This window comes from Neolamprologus multifasciatus, chromosome 20 (assembly GCF_963576455.1).
Source record: "Neolamprologus multifasciatus chromosome 20, fNeoMul1.2, whole genome shotgun sequence".
NCBI lineage: Eukaryota > Metazoa > Chordata > Actinopteri > Cichliformes > Cichlidae > Neolamprologus > Neolamprologus multifasciatus.
Window position 1 is genome coordinate 22,703,078 of NC_140458.1, and position 25,972 is coordinate 22,729,049.

At 38.4% G+C, this 25,972-nt stretch overlaps 1 protein-coding gene across 2 annotated transcripts in view; it reads left to right on the top strand.

The window, feature by feature from the left end:
• Window positions 1-25,972, top strand: part of LOC146494942 (copine-9-like) — a 127,553-nt gene that overhangs the window by 97,357 nt on the left and 4,224 nt on the right. The window contains exons 12-19 of one of the 2 annotated variants that reach the window (XM_085147019.1): window positions 1,418-1,471; window positions 1,686-1,747; window positions 2,431-2,477; window positions 6,297-6,478; window positions 8,091-8,218; window positions 11,285-11,387; window positions 11,965-12,022; window positions 19,993-24,815. In XM_085147019.1, the coding sequence (XP_085003145.1) occupies window positions 1,418-1,471; window positions 1,686-1,747; window positions 2,431-2,477; window positions 6,297-6,478; window positions 8,091-8,218; window positions 11,285-11,387; window positions 11,965-12,022; window positions 19,993-20,336 (978 nt within the window). In that variant the 3' untranslated portion in view covers window positions 20,337-24,815. Of the gene's footprint in view, window positions 1-1,417; window positions 1,472-1,685; window positions 1,748-2,430; window positions 2,478-6,296; window positions 6,479-8,090; window positions 8,219-11,284; window positions 11,388-11,964; window positions 12,023-19,992; window positions 24,816-25,972 lie in introns of those variants that run through there. The other variant, XM_085147021.1, reaches the window with a different exon arrangement.

Genomic DNA, 25,972 nt, shown 5'->3' on the forward strand with positions numbered 1-25,972 from the left:
AATATGATTGTCACACAATGATACAGGTAGTTGCCTGAGGTAGAATCAAGCCAGGGCCCTTATATTAGCCCTTTAACATATGAGTCCCTTTCTCAACAAACTGAACCATCTTGGTGGTCCATTGGAAGCCTTTTCACTCATTTTTAGTCCAGTCCTTTAATCCTTTAATCCTTCCTGACTATTTTCAGAGAAAGTTTTTTGTTTGTTTGTTAAGCTACTTAACACCGACCTATGAATCATTCAAGCACAAAAAATGCACCTGGGTCATTCCTAGTATTTAGTGCTAGTTGAGTCTTCATGATAGAAGCAAGTGCACTACACTACAAACTCCCCTATTGCACAGCCTGACACATAGTATTTCTGTGCCAACAACGTGATTCACAATGAGCTGTTTGTGGAAAATTGGCTGATATGCTATTTGTGGTACCTCGACATGGTGTGCAGTGTGTCCTTAAAAATGTTGAGGAAGCTGGACAAAAGAAGAAGTGACGTACCTAAAAAATATATCTGCATCACAAAGTCATGTCCTTAAGAAACAGGAAAACATCTAGCAAAGACTTAAGAAATACATCTGGCACGTCATCGATCCGTCTTCTCTTCACCAAATCCTCATCAGAAATGGTCTCAGTGGAAGGGTGGATGCCAGGAATCTAAGGGAAACAGGGAGAAAGGGCTGAGGTATGCCAAGTTTCACAAGAACTGGGCTGAAAATCAGTGGTAACACCATCCAAATTTAAAAGTTTCACTTCAAGTTGTTGTGAATATTCATGAAAGAGGTCAGTAGAGAGATACAGCACTGAGTGTCTGTAGCTGACTGTAAAACACAGTGGAGACTCTGTGGCTCCTGTCAAAGGTGATGAAGTCCAGACACGCAGATTTTAATCAGCCATGGGATGCACTGTTAACATTACATCAGTATACGCCATGAAATAAATAATATCAGTCATTACACACACACACACACACACACACACACACACACACACACACACACACACACTCACAAATAAAATAGAAACCAATTAATTTGTTGCATTATTTTGCTGGAAAAAGCTACAAACGCACACTGAACTGACAAATCTATTATTGCCCCCAGCTTATTCAAATCTCCTCAGTAAAGATGTACTTTGTTCCAGCCAAACAAATTAATAGTAATGTTGCAACATAATTACTGGAAAACCATGTGGTCTGAAGGAGAGAAAAAACCAGAAAGTTCTTTCATGAGCTTTATAGTGACGGACGTGCACACGGATATTCTCTCAATTCTCTATACACACATCAGATCGATTTGTAGGCTGCCACAATTATCAGCAATCTGCTGAATTATTCATGTTCATTTTTGCACTTCATTTTAAGCTATAAGGTGGTTTTATGGAGGCACTCATCATCACTAATGTGCTTTTTCTGTCACGGGCAGGTTTTAAATCCCAAGAAGAAAGGCAAAAAAAAGAAATACATCAATTCTGGAACTGTGAGTGCACCCACGTCACCCATAACTGCCTGTCATTTCCTCTGTATTGCTATTTACTGATGTCTTATAGAATCATATAGTATAGTATAGGTATCATCACCTCTTACATCTGCTTCTTTTCACTGGCTGGCCACCTGTTTAGTTTTTTTTGCCTGGCCACCGTCCTGTTCTGTTTATTGCTCTGTATGTGTTTTGGTATGTGTGTGTTTGCCAGGTAACACTGCTGTCCTTCAAAGTGGAGTCTGAGTATACCTTTGTGGATTTCATCCGAGGAGGGTGAGTAGAATAATAATTAGCCGGCACTCACAGTGAGTGTCAACAGCCACCATTTTGAGGGTTTGTGTCTTTGTGCGAGTATCTCTCAAGATTATGTTTCCCAAAAACATCATGCTGAGCACCACACTGAGCTCATATTGGTTTTGAAAGGCTGAAGCTTTGAGGAAGTCGGTGTTTGTAAATCTTATTTGTAAATAACTAATTTATTCAGTTCATTCACTTTTAATTAGCAGCTCTATTTGTTTTATCTAATTAGCGCTTCAAGATGGTGAAGGGAATATTGTCCTTCCATTTTAATTAGCTAGTTACCGAGACCGAGTTACGGCTCGTCGTGTTGGTAGAGTTGTGTGTTCGAAGGGTTTGTAGAGTGTTTGTCAAGTGGGCTAAAGTGCGTGTTACTCTTTCATCCCATATGGAAAAGATATATGTAAATCTTATAAAGTTTTACAAGAGTAAAAACAGATATAAGATCCCTTGAAAAATTATATAATGAAACTTGTATGTTTTGGATACTTACTAAAACAATATATGAAAGTAATGAGAAAGTGGCCACTTTCATGAGTAAATCATGTAAGCCTTATATGGTTTACTCATGAAAGTGGCCACTTTCATGAGTTAAGTCATATAAGCTTTTACTATTTCTTTTCCATATGGGATGTTTCTTTTTATTTTATTTACCACAGAACACAACTCAATTTCACTGTGGCGATAGACTTCACCGCGTCCAATGGTAAGTCACTGCCTCACAACCATTTTGCTTTATTGTGATGTGTGCACGTATTACTTTTTTTCTGACCTTCCAAAAAATTAAAATACAATGTTGATTTTAGAAGTTGTTTTTGTGTTATGATCCCGTGTTTCTTCTACAGTGAGGCTGACAATTGGTTCTAAATGAAATGTCTCACTAGGTAGATTGTTGTGAACTAACAGCAAGAGCTTGACTTGACCTTTGACATCTCAGCACCTTCAGGAGGTGAAAAAAGTTTGTGCCATTCTTTGGTTTTCCCAGGAAATCTAATGACACCCTCATTATACTCCTCTGCACTTACACCTATTAAATAGCACCTATTGGCATGCTAGCAAGCAAAACTAATGTAGGGCACATGGTATGAACTTATTCTTAATATTTTGGTTTTGCCCTTGTTGGTATGCTAAAAAGCTCCTGTGAGCATTTGCAAAGCAATACTTCACAGTATGTTGTGACTACAGTCTGTTTTGCTTTGGTTATGATGTGCTGCTAATCTGTAGTTTGGCACAGGTCAGCTGTTTCAACTGGATTCAATTCTTTACGTTAACCAAATCTAATCACCCACTTGATTTAGCTTCCTAACTGCAAATATTACTGCATAATAGCATTATCATTGTTTTTTAATAATAATATGAACATACTTATATTGTATGGTATTACCTTCACCACCAGCACTACTCCCAGGAACCTTGGAGTCAGTTTTAGCTAGGACATGTCCTTTAACTTCCATATTTAACAAAGGGGCAGAGATAGCTCAGTAGGTAGAGTGGTGGCCCCATGATCGGAAGGTCGGGGGTTAGACTCCACTGAACATTTACCCTGAGGTACCCCTGAGCAAGGTACTGTCCCTACACACTGCTCCCCAGGAGCTGCATTGGTGGCTGCCCACTGCTTCACTGGGTGAATGGGTTAAATGCAGAGGAGCAATTTCCCTATGGGGACTAACACGCACACACACACATTACATTAATGTGAGCACTCATTCATTAGAACTATGACTGCCTTCTTTTATCTGTACAATATCGTCAAAATGAGAAGCATCCTGTCTTAAACAGATGCAAAGAAAGCATTTGCTACTCTAGGTGGGACAACGCGCGCTCTCTCAGGACAGACTTGCGATTCCTGGAGTTTCCAGAAGTTGAGTGGGAACAGCTTCCAGTTTGGGTTTGGGAGACAGAATAAGGCTTTAAACTGTACTTGCTAATCAAGTTTATAGTGAGGGCTGGATCAGGTGACCGTTAACCATCCCTTAATGATGGTCCTGCTGCTACAGGCTAAAGCTGAATGGAGGCTTCCCACAATCCATTAAGCATCCATTCCCCCTCCATTCACTCCCCATACACTTATATATATTATATATTATATTATATAATATATACTTTGCATGTCTTAAACTTGTTTTTGTCCTGTTTGTGCTCTTTATACTTCTCTTTCCCTTCCTCCCCATCACTTGTGGCAGATGGCTAACCCTCCATAAGTCTTCTGACAGAGGTCTTCCTCCCCACTGTCATTAAGTGCTGTCCTATAGGGGCTCATGTTATCAAAATATAAAACTATTACCAGTGTTGGGGAGTAACAGAATACATGTACCACTGTTACGTGTTTAAAATACAAAATATGAGTAACTGTATTCCGTTACAGTTGCCGTTTAAAAAGGTGGTACTCAGAATACAGTTACTTTGTTGAAATACAGGGATTACACTTTTCCTGTTTCATATGTTAGGCTGTCCCCTCTCTATTTTTGGTAATTCCACGCCGGTGGAAACCCAAACAAAACATGCATTAAGAGGCTCTAATGCTCAACCTTGCGGCCCGCATAATGAGGTGACGAAATATTTTTTTAAATTATTGTTCAAAAAATGATTTAATATGAAGGCAATAGGCAGACTGTTACAGGAATAGCCCTAAAGAATTTAGCCTCGTGGGCAGTATAGTCCAGTTGTAAGTAAGCTATTAAGACTGAACTGTACACTGTGTTCGTGTTTTCCTCCAAAACAATAAGTTCCATTGGAGCAGCCTTTCAATGCCTCTCTCTGTCTCTCGCTAGCAAAGTTGACCCAGACAACAAAGTAAAGCTAGTTTTTGGCTACGAGCCCGACACGGAACCCGCCAGAGGTCCCTTTACTACGGTTCGGAGCCGCGGACCTGTTTTAATACCTACTGTTACTCATTTATATTAAGATTATATTAAGATTTAAAAATCTAGTTGGTATTGGTATGGCGAGTAACCTTCAGTAATAGTAATAAATCACACAGCAATAGTACATTCATGTAGTTATAAAAAGCTTGATAACATATTAAGTAATCCAAAGTATTCAGAATATGTTACTGTCATTGAGTAACGTAACGGAATACGTTACAAAATACATTTTGGGGCATGTATTCTGTAATCTGTAGTGGAATACATTATAAAAGTAACCTTCCCAACACTCACTATTACTTTTAATCAAAGTATGTAGTCCCTCGCAAATGATCTGCCAAGTTTGAGGCAGATCAGATGGACAGGTGAGAAGCATAGACAAACAGACTCAACATCTCAAAAGATGAGAAGCATAGACAAACAGACATACGTGGATTTATTTGTGACGTTATAAACCAAACCCAGCACTGTCTTGTCTGTTAAAAAGCATTTTTACACTGTCTGTTCTTTTGGTGTGAGCACTGTGGAGATTCCCATGCTTCAATCAAAGATATATTCTACTCCAGGTGCTCTTGACAAAACTGTACAAGCTTAAAACAGTTTAGTTTAAAAGCATTAAGCTGGAAGTGGTGGTAAATGTGCAAATCAGCTGTATTTAACAGGAGTCTGGATTCAGCACGAAGCTTAATTGGCTCTTGCTGGGGAAATGATATATGAGAAATGTGCCTTTATGCTACTTAATTTGCATGCTCTTCAGTTATATCACCTCATGTTTTCTCCTAACTGCAGTCTCCTCTGTCTGAAACTGTGCTTTCTGCTGTAGACACAGCAAAGGTATTTCTTTTCCCATCCCTAATATAATTTGACCTTTCACCTTTCATTGGCAGGTATACTCGACTTCTTGATGGTGGGTGCTAGATAGATTGTTACATTAAGGCTCTTATTTTCACATGATGGAAGGTGCAGTCAACCGTGCAACGTGCACAGGGAATGGTGAATGTGTCTGGTATTTCCATGGCCAGAGGTGCACCTGCAGCGCAGTTGGGAGCTTGATGGGATTAGGGGGAATACATTATCAGTGGGTGTGTGGGGAGCAGGCATCTGTCGTGGATAATCAAATCACCCCCCCATACCCCTCCCCTTCATCCCCTTTAAAAGCAGGGCACTCTTTTTAGAATGGAGGAGAGAGTCCAAAGCACCTTATCCCAAGGGGGCAAAGAGAGAGCTGTCTTTTAGTCACATTCTGCGATCTTTATATGTGTGCAATAATTACAGCGCTAGCAATACCAATGCAATTTCTTAAGACATTTAGCATGATTGCATAAACCCCTTAATTCCCCATAAAAAATCCTGTTTCCGTGAGTCTTTGATTTTCCAGAGATAAAAAGTGTCTTCTTTCCCTGCAACTATCAGATTTTACTGGTACACCCATAAGTCTTTACATAATTCATCACAGCCATAGCCTGTCTCTGTTTGCTGCATTGGGAAAACCTGAAAGAAGGAGATGAAACATATGGTATTTTCTTGGCATTGATCATCTCATAGTTTTCCACTGGTGATTTAGTGTTGCTTGTATTTTGCAGATGAAAACAAACCAGAGAGAAGGAGGCACTGTTCACTTCACATTGTGCTGTGTGTGCATGTGTGTTTCCTCTTCTAAGGTAACCCATCCCAGCCCACCTCCCTCCATTATATGAGTCCGTACCAAATGAATGCATATGCCATGGCACTGAAAGCAGTGGGAGAAATTATCCAGGACTACGACAGCGATAAGCTCTTTCCTGCCTATGGTTTCGGTGCTAAGCTGCCCCCAGATGGCAAAATCTCCCACGCGTTCCCGCTGGTAAGAAACACACGCACGGTTTAAATGTAGAAGGCAAATATGCACAGTTCATCTGTGGCAGGGTGTGGTGGACTAGAAGACGCGGCCGTGACACCAGCTGTTTGTACAAGTTGAGAAGTTGGCTCATCTGCCTGCCAGCAGGAATCTCTCAGGATCCGCTCCACTTCCTCCCGGCTCCCTCCCGATGGGACAAACCAATAAAAAATCAGTGGCTATGAAGCTGAAGTGAAGTACCTACCTGTGCTTTGAAAGTATTGATTGCTGCGGTCTTACAGAAGTGCTTCAACAGACAGGACAACTGCAGGATTTTTTTAAAAAAAATAGGAAAACTTCTTAGAAATAACTACTACTTAAAAAAATGCATTCATTTTTCTTTGGTTCTATTGTTTTCTTTCTGTAACAATGTTTTTTGCATTTAACTGATCTCACTTCTTATAATCCGGAGTTTTTTAGCTCTTTCAATTTGAAGACCACAGGGGCAACAGTCCTTTCCATTAAAAATGTTTTTCCCCCCCAAAGACACTGCAGTGAATGCAATCACCGCATATAAAAAGTTGGCAAGGGGAATCTGGCTGATCAAAGTGATTTAACATTTGGCATTTTTATCCATATGCCTTTCGTCACGCTGGTTAAAACTGGTTAATAATGGGAACAGAGATCTGACAGTTTCCCATCTGTTTCCAACCATGCATTTTTGGATCATATGTCAAAAAACTAAAAAAAAACCTGAAGTTCTTGGACCTTGTAACCACTGAAACAGCAGCGCGCTGGTGATGTTTACATATATGCCAGGATGGGAGAAAAGTGCAGATGGTTGTATGTATTATTTACTATGTTACTGGTTGGAATGTCCCTGTGTAATATTACTGTTTGGAAGGAAAAGGACAAGAAAGTAGTTAGCATTTAAACATTTACAAAAAATGATGAGAGCGGATTAGCTAACATTTGCTAGCTCTTTAACACTGGTCCATCTGCTGTTGGTTTCAGGGTGATTATAGTTAGTGTTGTGAAGTAGTAGTGACAAAAGAGTAGTATTCTGATGTCCACATAACATGTAACTCATATCCAGTGTTAGTTAAAATATTCCATCACTGATAAAAAGGGTGAATGTGCAGAATATAACACGCAGTGCCATGACTCCAGTTTCACAAGTCTCAGGCATCAAATCTGGTCAAAAATGACTTGCAGGTAGTAAAAATGTGACATGACGTGGAAACTTTGAATAGAAAATATCTATCTGTGCTCATGTTTCATGTTGATGAATGCTACAAAGACAGAGGAAGAAAGTGCATTTCCTAACATTTGTATGTGTTTTTGAAACCTTTAAAACTGGATACTTGCTGTTTGTGCCGGAGCTGGGCAGCTATGTGAGAAAGTAGCCAGTTTTTTAGTTTAAAGAGTGAAGCTGACTCGGGTTGTAAATGTGTGTACTCTCTTTTTAAATGAGATTCATCACCCAGTGATGAATCTAATCAGATTATAATCAATTAAATGTAGATAGATTTGATTTTATCAAAGCTCACAGCAGCATATCCAGCCTGTGTATAATATTTAATATACCCTATATGTGCACTGCATACTTCATAAGGGCAATGTCTGCTGTTTGTTGCAGAATGGTGACAATGAAAATCCAAACTGTGTGGGCATCGAGGGAGTCCTGGAGACTTATTTTCAGAGCCTGAGAGCGGTGCAGCTGTATGGACCTACTAACTTTGCACCTGTTATCAACAAAGTAGCAAAGTAAGTTTGAAGAAGAATGTATGCGGTAAAATATTATATTTTTATGTAGTAGGTGTACCTAGTTACATCAAATTAGTTTTTAATAATTGTGTGCTTATATCTTGATAATATATAGGCTTTGTGACTGCCTTATATTACTGATATAAGGTTACAGCCTCCCATCAGCTAATCATTCTGTGGCACCAGAAAATAATATTTTAAAGAATATTTAAAATATTGAGTTTTTGTTGAGACCACTGCAAAAAAAACCTTCAGATGTAAGCAGCTATGTTAAATCCAGAGAAGTCCTTTCATTTCATTTATCATCCAATATTTTCAAAGCTTCTCTTATAAATTATTTCTAGACAAAATTGTATAATCCAAAATTGTCAGTTTGCCAATTTCAGAAGCTCAGCTACTCTATGAAAATTGTGGATTGTCTGTGTTAAAAAATGGTTGTTGATCAATTTTTTTTAACAGTAAAAATTAAACTTCCAGCTAACACAGAGATAAACATAGTTTACACATACACTTACTTTTCTTGTAACCTATACTGTGCACAGACTATAAATCCTGGAGAAAGCTATGAATTTGAGTAGCATTAAGATTATATATATATATGTGCAATGCTGTTTGTGAAAGTTTGGAGGTCAGAAGTTTAGACAGGAGACAACTGTGATGAGTAGTTAAATATCATTATTTTATACAGGGATATATAATAATGAAAAAAAACTTTATAATCTCTTATATTAAGTTGCAAAAAACAGTAAATCTAAGCTCCTGGGCTTTGTAGCTCTATGGACACCTATTTGGTTAATCGTATGTATAATTTGTGCAGCATGGCATTTTATAAAGTTGGAAATGAGCCTGTTACACAGGGGAATTAAGAAAATCTGATATTCTGATGTCCTCAGTAAGTACCAGTACTGATCAATCTGATGTTTGTACATCATCCTGGTGTTATCTGAAATCTGATGAAGGCAATAACAGTGGAGTCAAAGACTAAACAAATGACAAAATATTGATACACTTTGTATCGATATTTTTTATGACTTTGACACTTAAACACATTCAAAAAGTTAAAGCACTGGAGACACAGGAAATGTGTAAATCTTTTTTTTTTTAGTATTTCAGAATTTCAAGGTTAAGATTCTTTGTGCAAATAGACGTTATATATCGTGCATCGTTATTTCTGAAGTGGTTCCTAGATGTGTTACAAAAAAACGGGAAAGAAAAAGATTTTGCTGCCACAGTAAATTGCATGTTTTTGCTCTGGTTGTTAGAGCAGAACAGAATGTTGGACGTTAAAACTTACGTGCACTGAATGATCAGTTGTCATTTATATATCCCACCCTGTGTTGGAACGCCACCTGCCAAGCAGCAGAAGGCATTAAAGTGGTGCTAAGAGAATATAAATAAAAAACTCACATACTCACAAAATCATCCTAGCAGTATGCTACAATCCCATTTATTAACACCACACCCACACACAATTACACACAAAGGCACAGAAACACTGACTGACACAGATTTATACTGTTTTCATCAACACAAAACAGGGAAGTCAGTGGTGATAGATTCTTCCCTCTAACAGTAAATTCACAAGCAGCGGGTAAAAAAACACACGCAGACACATCCAGCTTGAAACTCATTTGGCTTCATATCAAGATAAAGTTGATCTTTAGTGATGTGAGTACATACTCTTGTTTTCTTATCATGCCCCATGATGGACAGGGAATGAAGAGCAGTGGAAAAATGAGAAGCACGGTTGCAGGATTTTATCTTTGGAGTGCTTGTTATTATTAAAAGGTTTCTGGCTCAGGGTTGTAGTTTTAGTTTGTTTGATGTGAGTGGATGGGTCGCTATGCTGGGTAGAAGATATAAAGTCCACTTTTTATTGCAGTAACTATATATAGTTTAAGTCTGTATTGTGTTATAGCAAGGCAGGATTGTGTAAGAGAAATAGCAGTCATTGTCAAGCATATTTCTCTAACATTATCCACCATAAACATCGGTCATATTAGGTGTCGGCAAAACTTTAGCATTTATTTATTTTTTTGTTATTAAAAAAAGTCATTTATTAGTGTATCCCTTTGTAAGCGCTACAGAGCCAGTCCCACATTAGCATCTACTTTAACATAAATAAAGTAGAGATTAAAATAAGAGCTAAAATGCCTTATTTCACACAGAGGATGAATTGAGGCACAGGATAATATAAATGAATCTTTTTTCTGTTTCTCAGCTGGTAGAGCAGGTCAGCTACTAACTGGAAGGTTGATGGTTCGATCACAGTGTGCTCCAGTCTTTATGCAAAGTATCCCTGGGAAAGGACCCCCATGTTTCTCTCCAGTGCATCCATCGGTGTATGAATGTGTGAGGAAAGAGGATGTTAGATAGGAAGCACTTAGAAACAGCGTAGAATGGGTGAATATACAAGTTGTGTAAAGCGCTTTGAGTGCTCAGATAGAAAAGTGCTGAATCAGTCCAAACCAGTCCATTTACCATCTACAACAGAAAGTAGAAAACGGGCAATTTAAGTAGTCTTTGTGTCCAGGCAAGCTGCTTGAAACTTTCAAATCTGTTATCAGTTCAAAATGTGTAAAAAGAAATTTCTGAAGCTGACATTTTCAAGTTTAGTGTAATTCATGATTTAAATTCAAAATAACTCATATTTTGCATTCATATTTTGAAACTGCAGTTTCCTATGGGATTAAGGCAAGCATGTATCCAACAGCAATAGTCAACAAGGCAGTAATTTAAAGAATGGATGACACGTTTTATGACAGAACAATCACTTTCACTTTAGTACTTTATAATTGTCTGTATTTGCATTTGACTATTTGATTATTATTTATTAATGTTCTATAGGAGCATTAATAATTCTATATAAGCTTTCAATAAATTTAGTTTTGTGTTTTTTGACAAAGCTTGAATCAGTCTCATCTGCAGCTCATTGCCCCGAAAACAGACAGGCCTTCTTATGTTTTCTTTGCACAGGCAGATTATTAGCTTTAACCTGTGTATTTCTATGTGTGTGTCTATGTGTGTGCGTGGGTGTCCGTGTGTCTGTCTATGCACATTCCCCAGCTGTGCAGCAGAGATTACAGATGGCTCTCAGTACTTTGTCCTGTTGATGATCACAGATGGAGTGATATCTGACATGGTCCAGACCAAAGAGGCTGTGGTCAATGTGAGTAAACAAACACCACATGTATACAACTCCCTCTCATGCATGTGTTGAACATTAAAGCTGTAGGCGTACTGATGAATAACAGCCCTCTGTGACCCCACTGACTCTCCTGCGTGTGGGGTGAGGATAATGTTTTTACATTGTTTGGATAAAAACGATTAGCATTCTTTGGTAAGAGCCTCTAAGTAAAGCTTTTCTTGAACAGAGGGGAGTTTTTTTTTCATCTTTATTGACTTAGTGTTTGAAGAGGTCAGTAATTTCAGTAACCCATCAAATTAATTTTTAAGCAGTGTTTGGTTGGGTTCTGAGGTTTCTCAAAGCACACAGTGTAGAGCATTAAAAGCAAGCTCTCTGTTATTGTCTTCATCCTAATTACCCATCACGCAGTGCAAAGTAAATTTCTCAGGTCATTACTTTAAATCACAAAATGTAGGCTGCTGCATCAGGTTAATAGCCTCGCCCAAAACAAGATAAAACGTTTAACAAGTGTGAATCAACATTTAATTTCCTGCTTTTCACTCGTGGCTTTAAAAATCTAATGAGTTAATGTGGATCATCTTTCCTTTTGTCTGAACAGGCAGCAGCACTCCCTCTTTCCATTATCATCGTAGGTGTTGGGCCGGCTGAGTTTGATGGTAAGTGTTTGGGTATACTAACAGGGTCTATTATTTATTTTATGGCTAAATGTGAAGGTGGAAAAAAAGTCCTATCCTGCCTGTTTCCATGTCACAGTAGATGATTTTCCATCCATGTTTTTATGCACATTTTCAATTTGCCCATAAAAATTGCAAAGAAGTTTTTGTGCCTCATAGAGGTGGATGAATGCTGACTCATTATGTGACAGATGACCAGCCCCTCAGCAGCTGAGCCCTGGTAATTTGCTTCATGTCGTTCCCCCTCTGCTCTTCCTCAACAGTTCCTGTCTGTCTTTACTATAAGATGCCTGAAAAAAGAAGCAAAACCCAACCAGTTATAAGCCTGTGACTGAAATCTGTATCAATCTGTCTCTTTGCTCCTTACCTATCTTTTTGTGCGATTGCTTCAGACTCACCATAAAAGCCCCATGACATTTGAGAGATTGTGAAAAAATGAGAGGCAGCCAGCAAGCTCTACCTACCGACCAATATTTCATAGGTTTTTTTTGTTGTTTTTTTGGGAGGGTTACTTGTTAGATAATGTGACAAAGGACTTCAGTTACTCTATCATTTCTTTTGGACAGCATTTTCTTGAGAAAGCTGTTTAGCCTCCTGGGCATTAGGTTAAACACAGCCGTAGCCTGGGTTTTAAATTTAATGAAGCATAAATCATGGAGAAAAATGTGCGTCCCAAATCTCAGTGCTAACCTCATTACGCTCATACACGAATTTCCAAATTTTGCATTGTCATGTTTTTAAGACCTACTGTTAATAATGCCATCATCTGCATCAACTGTTAATCAACTACATCATCAGTGGCCTCGCCACTGTGTGGAACGTTACATAACATAAGCCTCGTGAAAGAAATAGCACTCACGATAGCCACAGCAGCTTTATTTAAAATGTTTCATAGAGCTGTCTTTACTCCATGCACTCTATGTGCTGCTATTGTTTTGAGCCTTTCTTACAGATAATGGCATAACAGTCATTGCTTTGGTCTGCTGAATGATGCCTGGTAGTACACACAAGACTCCATTCTATTGGTATCTGAAGAGATTAGAAGAGCTGTTCGTGATGCAAGACCTGCACCTATGAAATCACATCATCTTTTAAAAGTCTTTCACCCAGTCTTTTTTGTTGTCCTGCTAATTCTAGTGGTGGTACTGTTTCTTCTCAGCCTCGTATGCACACATCCCGAAAGCACCAGCACACTCACTAACACATACATAATGTATGGGATCATGGCTGTTGAAACACTGGGGAGTTAGATCTCAACAGTTCTTCTTCTACATCTCTCCAGTAGCTATTACGGTGTGTTATGTGTCTGTGTCTCTATTTCTGGTCTCCTCTCTGCTGTAGTGTAACTTTGAAAAAGAAAAAGCATATGTACAGTTATACAAAGATTTAACCTATTATTCTCAGTCTTAGTCTGTGTATAGATTTAGGCAGTTCTCAAGTCGTCTCTCTCTAACTCTTGCATTAGTAAAAGTAATGTTTGTCCAATATTAGTTAGCTCCAAGTCCAACATGATAATCTCAGTTTTACTAGTGATACTAGAGCAATTCTGCATTTCAATGCAGGATTCAAAAGAGAACTACAAATCAAGCTTTGGTCTCATTTATAATGAGCTAAAGAGCCCTTACCTTCACAGACCTGAGCTTGAAGATAAGGTACTGGCAGCCCTCATTTTCTGACACATTTGCTGCTACAGCAACAGGAAATAACTCTTTCTCTACCTTCTCTCTCTTGGAAAAATAACTTTTTAGCCTCAGCTACAAAAGACAATGCACAGTGTTTTTCTTCCTCTCTCTTTTTTATGATGCACCCATAGCAGCTTGTGTTCAGTAGAGCTGCAGCTTGAATGACGTATGCTTGTAAATTGTATGTGGGTGTATAAATAGACACTGAAATACATCTGAATCACACACTTAGGGGTTAGAAGTCACTCAGATACAGATTTCTTTTAAGCGTGTTACCACTGCAAGCAGCATTCTATTGGACAATCCGGAGCGCCTCAAAAGGACGCGGAAGGGTACCTTTAGCATTACTATGAGACACCTTGGGCCGTGACAAATCGTAGGTATGTTAGGCATTGGGAAATAAAATGCTCTGTATTTTTGCTGGTGTCAAATGTCAAACAGGTCAAATTTGACCAGAACACTAGGTAAGGATCAAATCTCTAATTATATTTAATTATATTTAACAGTGTTTTGTGTGCATGCCCTATGAGCGTCTCCATAAAACAAGCAAAATAAAAAAAAACAAACAAACCCACTAATAACACTAGATTAGGGTTTCTTGAAACAAAACAACAAAAAAGTCAGACTTTGTAATGTCAGCCTGCATTTTTTCAGTTTTTCTGTTTATATGTAATGTCAAAAACAAAGTATCCAATAGTGAGAAAATGATATTTACCTTTGGCTTTACTCCAAAGAAGGCATTTATTGAGTTAAAAGTTAATATTTATCACCAAAATGCACATAAAAAACAGAGTAGGAAAAGTTGATTGAGTCACTGAGATTTTGTTTATTTTGTTTGAGCACGTGTGTGTATGTGTACATATGTGCGCATGTGTATGCAGTGTGTAAATGTGTATGCGTATGTATATATAGCTGAGCAAGATCTTCCCACAAGCACCGTGCACAGAATAAATCTGAGCTCCAAACACATTTAATAAAATTCAACGAGCCCGACTTTGGAAAGGCACAAAGATGTGGTGTTTTATCTGACAAACAGCACTGGAATTTTGCTTGTCTTGATGGAACTCGAACAGGAATAGCAGCTGTGTCATAATTGGTTCTTTATGTACACCAGCTCTTTCTGCCCCCTCCTGAGAAAATAGCTGAGGAAAGTCAATGGACTCAAGTGTGCAAGCAGTTTACAGCCCACAAATCAATGAATGACTTTTCAGTGGGAACTGTTTGCGTGTGTGAGTGTGTTACTGCTCGACAGGGTGTGACAACATAAAGTCTCCTCATTATGTTGGACGGCCCATCATTTTCTACTTGTTTAAGGAATCAAATGCTGGGATTGGTGGTGAAAGTACTCAGGCGTGCTGGGAGGTCGCGAGGTCAAACTGGTTTAATAGAACCTCAGCGTGTGGATGTGCTAGCTGCTGCACACGCTATGAACACGGTGTTATTTGGTTGCACGATGACAACCACTTAGCAACTAGAAAAGTTGATATCAAGTTCTTAATTGTAATACAGTGAATATTTTCTTGGTTTGTTCTTAGTTATATAGAGACAACATTACTATTGTTTCTGTTATATTCCCTTAAAAGAAAGTAAGGAGCACATAGATGGTTAATGTTTACCATGCTATGGTGGCTGTAGCTCCAGAGGTAGAGCAGGTTATCTACTAATTGGAAGGCTGCTAATTTGACTCCTGGCTGTTCCAGTCTGCATGCTAAATATCCTTGAGTGAGACACTAACCCCAGGTTGTTCTCTGATCCATCCATTGCAGTGAATGTGTGTGAATGTTAGATAGAAGAAACTTAAACATAGAAAAAAGTGAATGTGTGAATGAGACATGTTGTGTAAAGTTCTTTGATTGCTCAGGTAAAGTAGAAAAGCACTATATAAGACCCAGCCCTTTTACCATTTATCATGATACTTCCAGGTCCTGATTTTCATGTCATTGGCTCAGATCTTAATCCTGCAGTGGATGGTAGCCTGTATAAGTTGACTGAAGTTGCACTTCAAGGCCTTTGGCCATTTTGGTTGTCAGAGCACGATGTGTTAATGAGTGTGTGCCTTTAGCCTTTGCTTTGCTTGCCAGTTTTTGTTAAGTTTCTTATGTTTCTCTTTCTGTTTTGTTCATCCTGATTGAACCCGATTCATCTTTTGTTTCTGTGCCTTCGGTTACAGTGAACAGAAAATGCTTTTAAAGGAGAGCTGCCATTTTCTGTTGATATTCTCCTGTTTTTCATTGGTTTATAGGGAGGTTTCTGATGCCTAAGTCAATCAATTTTAAGTTAGTGTTTGCTGTGTTGCTTTGACTGTCCCTGAAATTAACTAATTCTTTCTAGTAATATGTTACTTCCCTTACCCCCAAACCTATCTGGAAATGCAACAACAACAGCGACTCTCTGTCTAATGTGCGTTTTATATCATTGTAGCACAACCAGTTTTGATGTTTCCATTATTTTTAGTTACGTCATTAATGGATTGGCCTGTACTTTGTTATTTTGGCTGTCAAGTCCCGTCTGCAGTTATCCCAATAGGTTAATAATTATTCTCCAAAATGAGTGGTGCGTTTTAGTTTTTTAAATCTCACAGGTGAGAAGGTTTCATTTGTTGATAATGTTCAATGAGTATTTTAAAATGCTTCTCCTCACGTACAAATTCCTGATTCATCATGTGTTGAAGTCCTCATATCATCATCTTAGCCCAATGGAGCATTTGGCTCTTAGAATGCGGGGTAATTGTGGCTCCAAGAGTTTCCCAAAGTAGAATGGCAAGCTCATCACCACCAGCTTCTAGTTTGGATTCCAGATAATTCACGAGTTTTTTGATAAATACTGTAGTCAGGGCTGGATCTGAAAACCCTAAACCATCCCTTAATTATGCTGCTAGGGCTTCAGGCTCCTGGTAGACACGTAATACATTGAACTTTTCTCCTCCAATGCCCTCCTTTCACTTATATGTGTTTTCATTGCATGTCAATATTTTTTGCCTGCTAAGTGGTTGCAGCAGATGGTTTGATTGTGGTGGAAGTCTTTTCCTGTTCAGAGGGATTTCTATGCTCCGTTCAGAAGGAACTGTCTAATCACTGGCATTCTCTATTATTGGCACCTTTACACAATTGTTGTTGTGAACTGTCAGTATAGAAATAAAACTCAACTGAAATTGAATTGGATGAAAGGATATCGTAAAGCAATTCTCAAGCACAGGCTTCATCTTGTTTTGAAGTCTAACAGTGACATTGAGGGGATGTTTAAAAAGGGCATCCAGCAGATGTTGAGGTTTCGCTCTGATACTGGCACAGCATCCATTTGGAAACAATTTTTAAAATCAGAATTGTGTATTTTTTAAAAATGGTCAGCCAAGGATCATTCATTGTTTGCCAGGAGGTTTTGCCCCCTATTAACTATGATTCTGTATAAATGTATTTGCACCCTCAAGTTGTGCGTAGCGACCTTACCTTTTTGTTTTGGTCAGATGGAAGATATGGAGTTTTATGCAGGTGCTATTTTTCATTACCTTTAAGAGTCGCACCTCCAGCCTGGTGCAAAGTTAGGTAGCACTTTATAATAAGGCTCATGACTAAGGGTATAAGCCCCCACAGGGCTCTAGACTAACTTTTTGACATGGGCACACCGGTACGCCTAAGTTTAAAAACTTAGGCGTACCGGCACAAAAGTTAGGCACACTCAAATTTTTCAACCGCATCGCTTATCACTGCAGTTTTACATGTGCACTTTCTTTGGGGGGGGAGTCCATACAGACAATATTCATTTCTAAATTATTAACTAACAAACTTGTGCTTAAAGTGCTTTGTCAATATTGAAGAAAATGTTAAACTTAATCATCATCTCGGCCTCCTCTGACAACCTGTTTGCTGCTGTCTGTTGCTAAAAGGCATTGGGGAGAGGGGACACTTGGGCAGTGCATTTATTGCAGCATATAATGTGTTTCCTGGATACACTGTGCTTTTTCAGCATTCAAAGATTGATGGCACTGTGTCAGAGCTGGCTATGAATTTCAGACGGTTCAGGCCTTAACTTAACAAAAAAGTTATCAATCGTTCTTTTCATCTTTTCTCATTACCCACAGCTACATCCACTTCTGTGGGGCATAGGCTGCTCACTAGGGCTGGGTATCATCACTGATTTCTATAATCCTTTCGATTCTGGTTCTCAAAGTCCTGATTCAATTCAATTTAGCCTCAGACAGTCAGAAATATTATAATTCTGATCATTTATCAGTACTGATACACATGAGACTTCATCAGAATTGTGAACATCACAGCAGATGCCTTTGTGTGAAAGTAACTTGAGAATAAAACACAGAAAAACATGAAGGAGATTTCCCTGGACTGGCTTTTTATAGCAGATAACCTTAAAAATATTCTGCAATATTCTGCAATTTTTCATAATTTTAAGAAGTTTAAATTTCTTCAGTATTGAACAGCAGAAATTAGGCTTTCTTGTCCGAGGTCATTTAAGTAAAAAAAGAAAAAGACAGCGCTGTAATCAACGGTAGACTGGTGGGTAATAAGCGAATGAATAATGCAGAAAACAGAGATTTGACACGGGAAACTGTTCTTGAAGTACAGAGAGAGAGAGCTGTGCAGGAAGTGTGATTTTTATCGTGCTGGAAGCAAAACAGCAAAAGTCAGAGGGAATTCATGACGACATTGATCAAATGTGAAGCGTAGTTTGCTGCTTCTTTTGCTGCTGGCTCTGCGAATTTTGGTTGGAGAGAGACAAAACCTGCAGCTCAGAATCTAGCGCAAAAAAGACGTAAACACAGCGGACCCGACGCATCAGAATCGCTAAGCTCCGGCCGTGTGTCCGTGTTCGGGCCGTCGGGTGAGAAAGCTGAGAAATTCTTTCTTTTGATTCTGATGCATCGGGTCCGCTCTGTGTTTACGTCTTTGAGTGGAATCCGTTAATGAATTGATATCGCCTTATTCAAACTACTCACCTCTCTCTTCCACCTGCACTTTCAACTGGACCACGGCCAATCAGAGAGGTCCCGCCCCTGACTATCTCTGATTGGTTTAGTCCATGATAGGGGCATAATGTGTGTCTGTTGTTGACCACATGGAGAGTTGCAGATTTTTTTATTTTTTTTTGTTACCCGAACAGTTGGTCGCACAGGTGCGACCAAATATATTTTTTAGTCGCACCACTGAAAACTTTGGTCGCATTTGTGACCAAATTGGTCGCACTCTAGAGCCCTGCCCCATATTCTTTATGTTGATATTGATGATTGATTTTCTATTATTCAGTTGTGCCCTTTTTTTAATTTATGCTATACTTAAAAATACTTACAGTATAATTTGTGTCTCATTTCCTGTAAAAATATCCAGACGTTGGGCTAGGTTAAGTCACTCCATAATACAACCTGTGTCCTGACACATTTTGTTTCTCATTAAATGACCAGGAAATGATGCTGTACTTACAGTTACAGCATAGTTAGTAGATGTACATCAAAGAGAGAGGTGGCAAAGGAAAAGGCTTATAGTGAGTTCTATTGATTGGCTCGGCAGAGACATTGAAATGATGTGCAGGAAGCTAGAGTGATTAAGGATACAGAAGGAAATTTGCTAACAAGTGAAGAAAGTGTGTTGAAAAGATGGAAGGAGTGTTTTAAGGAACATGACTGAAGAAAATGAGAGCGAGGAGGATGGATGGAGGACAGCGAGTCTTTGTGGATCTAAAGAAAACGTATGATAGGGTGCCAACAAAAGAACCTATGCAATATTTAATATGACTTATGTACTACTTAAATGTATTTACTGTGTTTGTAAGTACTTATCTTTCGTGTAAAAACATGACTTGTCACCCCTTATTCTAGTGACTTTAGGCATGCTTGTAAATTACATGCATACATATGATAATGTTGTAATTTCATATAAAACACATTACAATTCCATTTAATTACAGGGGAATTACGCCCTTAGTCATGGGCTGTACTGTAAAGTGTTTCCAAATTTCCTTCTGTGTTTGGTTGTAATTGAACTTGCCTTCTAAACACTCCTCTGTATTCCTAAGCTACTCAGTCCCGCTCTTGAGTGGCTGGAATTAGTTTCAGTTATTATTTTCATTTCCATATTTGGCTCGAGGTTTTTGCTGTATAAAATATTCTAACAGTTCTGCGCTGAGTACCCGTTCTTAGCCTCTGTGCTTTGTTCTGCTTCAGCAATTATACAGTGAAATACAAAAGAATGTCTTGTGCCTTCTTTATATTCTCCACCTTTGGTTGAGTCATGTACGCTCTGCCTCTTTCTCTCCTTTTAGCTATGGAGGAGCTGGATGGAGATGAGGTGAGAGTATCCTCACGAGGACGTCTTGCTGAGAGAGACATTGTTCAGGTACGCCTCGAAATTCGGTTTAGTCCTCGGGTTAGACTTGAGCATGTTTCTGTCAACAACATCAGCGTGGGGTTTATGTCCCCCGGTGGAGGACGGCTTGCATTTATAGCACACACTCAGACACTCACTGGGGACTGCCTCATACAGTATGCAGTATCCATATGTATTACACAAGTTTACTGTATAACAATGCCGACGTTTCTCATCCATGCCTTTTGCTTATCAATGATCAATCAGTGCAAAACCTTGACTAAAAACAACATTTGGTAACCTTTAACAGATAGATTACAAAGCTTAAAGGCATTACTGTAATTGTTACTGTTTCTCATCAGCTATGGTACATTTCATCACACAGACTAATGTCATAAGGATAAATTATAAATGTAATTTTGCTAATGACTGGTTTATATTAATATATATATCAATCATTCTTTTTCACTGTAAAAAAATGAGCAACATTTAAATTATCTTTTAATTTACCATTTATTAACAGTGGTTATTCTAAAGTCTCAATTTAAACATTAAAAAGTGACTTAAAAGGTTTGAATGGCTCGTCCTTTCTTTCCTGTCAATCAAATTTTCATAGCAACAACTGATACCTCAGGACACGTTATATTGTAAGGTAAAGATGCTACAATGAGACAAAAAATAGAGGACAGGGAGACTCAGTGTTCAAATGAAGAAGCACAGGAAAATAGCAAATAAAAATTGGGATAGTTAGTGAGATGAAGAAAGGGTAGAGGGTAGATGTACAGCAAAGAGAGAGGTGGCAAAGGAAAAGGCTTAAACTGGGTTCTATTGATTGGCTCAGCAGAGACATTGAAAGGATGTGCAGGAAGCTAGAGTGATTAAGGATACGGAAGGAAATTTGCTAACAAGTGAAGAAAGTGTGTTGAAAAGATGGAAGGAGTGTTTTAAGGAGCATGACTGAAAAAGTGAGAGCGAGGAGGATGGATGGAGGACAGCGAGTCTTTGTGGATCTAAAGAAAACGTGTGATTGGGTGTGACAGTGAGCCAGTGGTGAGGTGTGCAGTAAGACTGACACATGGGGTAAACCTAAAGGGTGCAGCAAAAAGAAGGAAGAAATAAAGAAATAAATAAACATTTTTGTCATGTATGAAAATGATGTTAAAATGACGTTTATGAAGTGGTGATATTAATATATGTGTTGATGTGTTAAATAGTCGTAACTTATAAAAGGCATGTGCCTCAGTATTAAATCTGTTTGTATATTTACTTATGTAAAGCAAAAGGATGCAGCGTTCCGGGTGTGTGACCCAGGGTTTTTCAGTTATTTGTGAGTAGTAGTAGTCATAGTTTGTGTTCATTTTAAGAAAGGTTTTATATTCTTGCTTTATAGTTTGCTGTTAGTGATCTGATCAATTGTTTCTTTCTACTTGTGATTTTGTTATTCTGTGCTTTAGTCCTTTGCCCAGATTTTGTTGACTATAGTTTAAATAGCTCCATTTTGTGATCCTGGTCGTGTTCTCGTGTCTGCTGTCTGGTCTCTTTGACCTCTCCCTCTGTAGTTCGCCTTGTCTCAGTGATTTTTAACTTTTTAACTGTTTTAGTTTTTTTCTGTTATGTCTGCACATAACAGAAAAATATCACAGAACCCGTGTTAAACTATATCTTTAGACACTTTGTTACTGGCAGGCTGTTGGAAGAATAGCATAGACAGTATAACAGATGGACGTAGCTACAGTGATGCCTCCCGTTATTTTCTGAACTCCTTTGAAACCCTGTAAAGAATTTTTCTGGTCTTAGTTCCAAGAACTAACAAGGTACACGTCTGACTTTGGAACCGCTTGCTCACTGAACAACAGCTGTTTTTTCTTAATAAGTCTTAGCGATGTTAAGGTAGGGTTAACACCGCTAAGACTTTACAAAACAAATGACAAAATGAATTACTAAGAAATGAATTCAAAAGCAAAGTGTTTATAGGGGTCAGGAGAGAAATACTTTTTTTCCTTTTTTTATAGGACCATTAGTCTTTTTGCCACCACAGCTCTCGCCACCTGGTGGCCTTTTTTATAGAATGCAGGTGTAGGGCACAATGGCTTAGTTTTCTGAACAGGAAGCTGCATCTATATTTTTACTGTCTATGCAAAGAAAAATATTATTAGTTCTGTTATTAGTTCCCATTTCTGTAGTTGAATCTCTGAGAGATGCCAAAGATAACAGTTTGAGAGACAAGGTCATTTCCCGAAGAGCTATTAGCCAGAAAATTGGCATATTCCAGCATGGTGTGCAATGTGTCCTGTAAAAATCTTTTTGAAAACTAGACAAGTGGAGGACAAAAAAGATGTGATAGGTCTAAAAATTGTCAACAGTAGATGAACAGTATCTTAAAGTCATGTGCTTGAGAAACAGCAGAGACCTGACACAGGATGTGAGAGATGCATCTGGCCTTTCAGCTGATCCATCTGTTGTTCACTGAAGTCTCATCAGAAATGGGCACAGGGGAAGGGTGGCTGTCAAGAAGCCATTCTTAAGGAATGGAAACAGTGAGAAAAGGCTGAGGTATGCCAGATTACACAAGAGCTGGACTGAAAATCAGAAGTAACAGGTTTGGCTTAAATCATCTTCAATATGAGGTTAAGAGACAGGTAATCCAATTAGTTTCTACAGCCATCTGCAAAACACGGCTTACCTAAGAGAGTTCAGACTGTATTGTAGAATAAAGGTGGTCGTACCGAATACTAATGTTAATAAGATTTTTCGGACACCAAGATTTTTTACTTTATAAAGGCAAGAATGTTTTTATTTATTTATGCAAAAGGTTGCTAAAAAGATCCTCATCTTTCAAAAGACACACTTATAACATTCCCAATTCCAAACTCAACAAGAAAGAAACTTATTTAGCTGAGAGTATGGTGAAGAATAAGCGGTGATCCCACTAGAGAATGGTCTGGCAACACTAAACAGTTATTTTAGACAGCCTTTTAGAGATATGAGAACATAAATGGGTAAATACAAGGGCCTCTGATAACAATGTACTATTGAATTCCCAGATAACAGTGAAGAAGAGTCAGCAAAGGGTAACATGATAAATGAGCACTTAAAGAGATATATGTATGGCGTCTAAAAGCCGAGAGGAAAAAAATGCATTCATGTTTAGAAATACTTCACTTCATCAAAGTTGGTCTTGCTTTTTATTGCTCCATGTGATTTAGCATTAATTTCAACATTGTCATATTTTATGGCAATAAAACACACATCCTAATCTTGTTTGAGCCAGCACAGAGACAATAACTATTTTGTAAGTTTATAAAGAAGCAAGTTGAGCTGTATGACTCTAATAGCTCATTCAACTGATGCTCCTCAGCAGTGCAGGCGCTATAGATATGTGCATATGTATCACAAGTTAAAATCAATGAACTGTGTCATAAAGGCAAGTGATAATTGAAGTTTCTCCTTCAAGTATATTGTCAGAAAACAAAAAGAAATGTAAGTTGACTCTCCTGAAAATCTCCATTAGGGTCTGACAAACACATCATCACCCTGAAATTAATACCAGCCATAGGTAGCCAACACCTGTGGTGGATTATATAACCCATATAAACTAACAAATCTGGAAGATTGTAATACTTGAGGAAAAGAAACGCTATGAACCTATAGAAACGTAAGTTTATCGTGAGTCTTAATTAAGATGTGCAAGAAGTGGCCCAGCGTATCTGATTCTGCCTCTTCAAAGTTATACTTTACAAATGTAAAATGTCACAGTAGCTTCCAACTGCTCGAAAATCAAGTAAACAAATTAATCACAGGCTATTATAGAAATAGCAGGGAGTCCATCTCATTTTTCAATTCTGGATTTTTCGTGGTCTGAATCGTGAGAGTAAAAAATGTTTCTTGTTAGGCACCACTTCAAGGGCAGCTGCTTTTATGGAAGCAGGGCTCTGTGTCCCACTTGATTGCAATGGACCGCCACAGGATACTTTCAATTTTTTTTTTCATAATCCGTCTTAAATCTCCTTTTTGCTCTTCGTAGAACATAGGTGAAAGTGCTGCAGTCAAGCCAAGAGCTTCATTTTATGTCTTTCTGTTGAGCACATCCACAAATCTTCACACACTTTACTGCAGTTATTTTTAACTTCTCAACATAAAGCATTGCACTAATGAAAAACAAAATTGACCCCTCACAAGGTTAATAGCCATATAATTTATGCGCTTGTTCTAAAGCTGTTTTTGTATAGCTTATATTGTCTTTGAGTCTGTTTTACTTGCAGCAGTAATCACATTTGCATGCACACAGTAATCCTTTGATTGCCTTTAACCTCATTACCACAATAATTCAATCAGGATTGTTACACTTAGCAGGAAAAATATTCACTCACTCTACATTTCACGCTTTTTTGTTGTTATTGATTCAATATGTGTACTGCCATCACTGAGCACCCGTGTGTATACCTGTGAGCATGAGCGCGCTTGTATTTAAAAGGTTCTTTCATGTAATGATCTACTAGTGGGTGTGGACAGCCAAAGCCCCGTCCTCCTGGGCATGAAGCAGGTATGGAGGAGACAGTTATTTCTCTAGCTTCACAGACTGAATAGGGTAGTAGAGTCATCGGCATAACTTTGTGCTGAACATTGGGGGGGGGGGGGGGGGGGTCGTCAAGATCTCTGTCTAAATAAATAAATAAATCTGGATAAATTCCCAGATGATTAAACATGCAACTATTTTGCTGGTAATAAATGAGTATGAGTAAAGAAAATGAACAGCCCATTTATGCAAGATAATTCATAATTTTATTGGGGGGGGGGGGGGGGGGGATATTGGTTGGGTCTGATCATTGGGTGGGGGTCATAACCCCCCTGGAAATTAAGCCCCTGAGTAGAGTAGGGCTCCATGGTGCAAACTAGCCTTCACACATGTAGTGTTTTAAGTCCACTTAAAAGTCACATTGGCAACATTACCAGGTAAAATCTGAGACACAAAAACACATAGAAGAGCATAAATTTTTTAAAAAGAATATTAGGGTACCTTGGATATACCTCGAATATCCAGTGTTATAGTTTCATTCTGCAACTCGAATACGTTTCTTTCAATTCCATACACAATCATTTTCCCTTCCCTCCATTTAGCTTTATTCTGATTGGGTGGTCCTCGTAAACAAAATGTTTCAACACAAGTTTGTGGAGCTTTTGTGCTCACAGCTATGGCTGTGCACCTGAGATGCTCGCATACATGATGTACATGATGCACATGATGCTAAATACAGCTATTTGTGTTAATAATGCTAAAGGTTGAAAGAAAGTAAAAAAGTAGCTCTTTGAAGGATATCTTTTTTCTTTTTTTTCTTTCTTTTTTTGTTACCAGCTATTGTACAAAACTAACTAAAATTTCTATTGAGAGCTCCAGCAGATTTTTCTTCTGTTCAGACTGTAATCAGCTGACCTGAGCTGCTGCTGCCCTCAGCCACTTTTCCAGCTGAGTTAAAGTGGCTGAGGGCAGAGTGTAATGTTAGCATGTTGGTTATGTCCAGCTTTCACATACAGTCTATTACAGTTCTCCATGTCAGCACCACAACCACACCCTGATTTGAAAGAAGTCAGTAGGTTGAACTAATGCAAAGTATCTTGGGGAGTCCTGTTTCTTTTTCAGAACTTTTAATGTGTGAAAAAAATAAATGGTGGTTAAAGCCATGAAAGCACAAAAAATGGCACAAATTTAAGATAATGAATGTAGAAAAACAGCAAGTGAGCCATATGGCAGTTGGGGAAAAACACAGAAATTTCTATGACCATATTAATCATTGCAACATCCTCTGCACGTATTTTCTACTTTTAAAGTACTTTAAAGTATGATGCTGAAATCATTATCTAATAAAAGCTGTAACCGATGAGACAGCGTCTGAGAGGATTCACTGTGAGGGGGGCAAAGGTTTCCCTCATGCTCACAG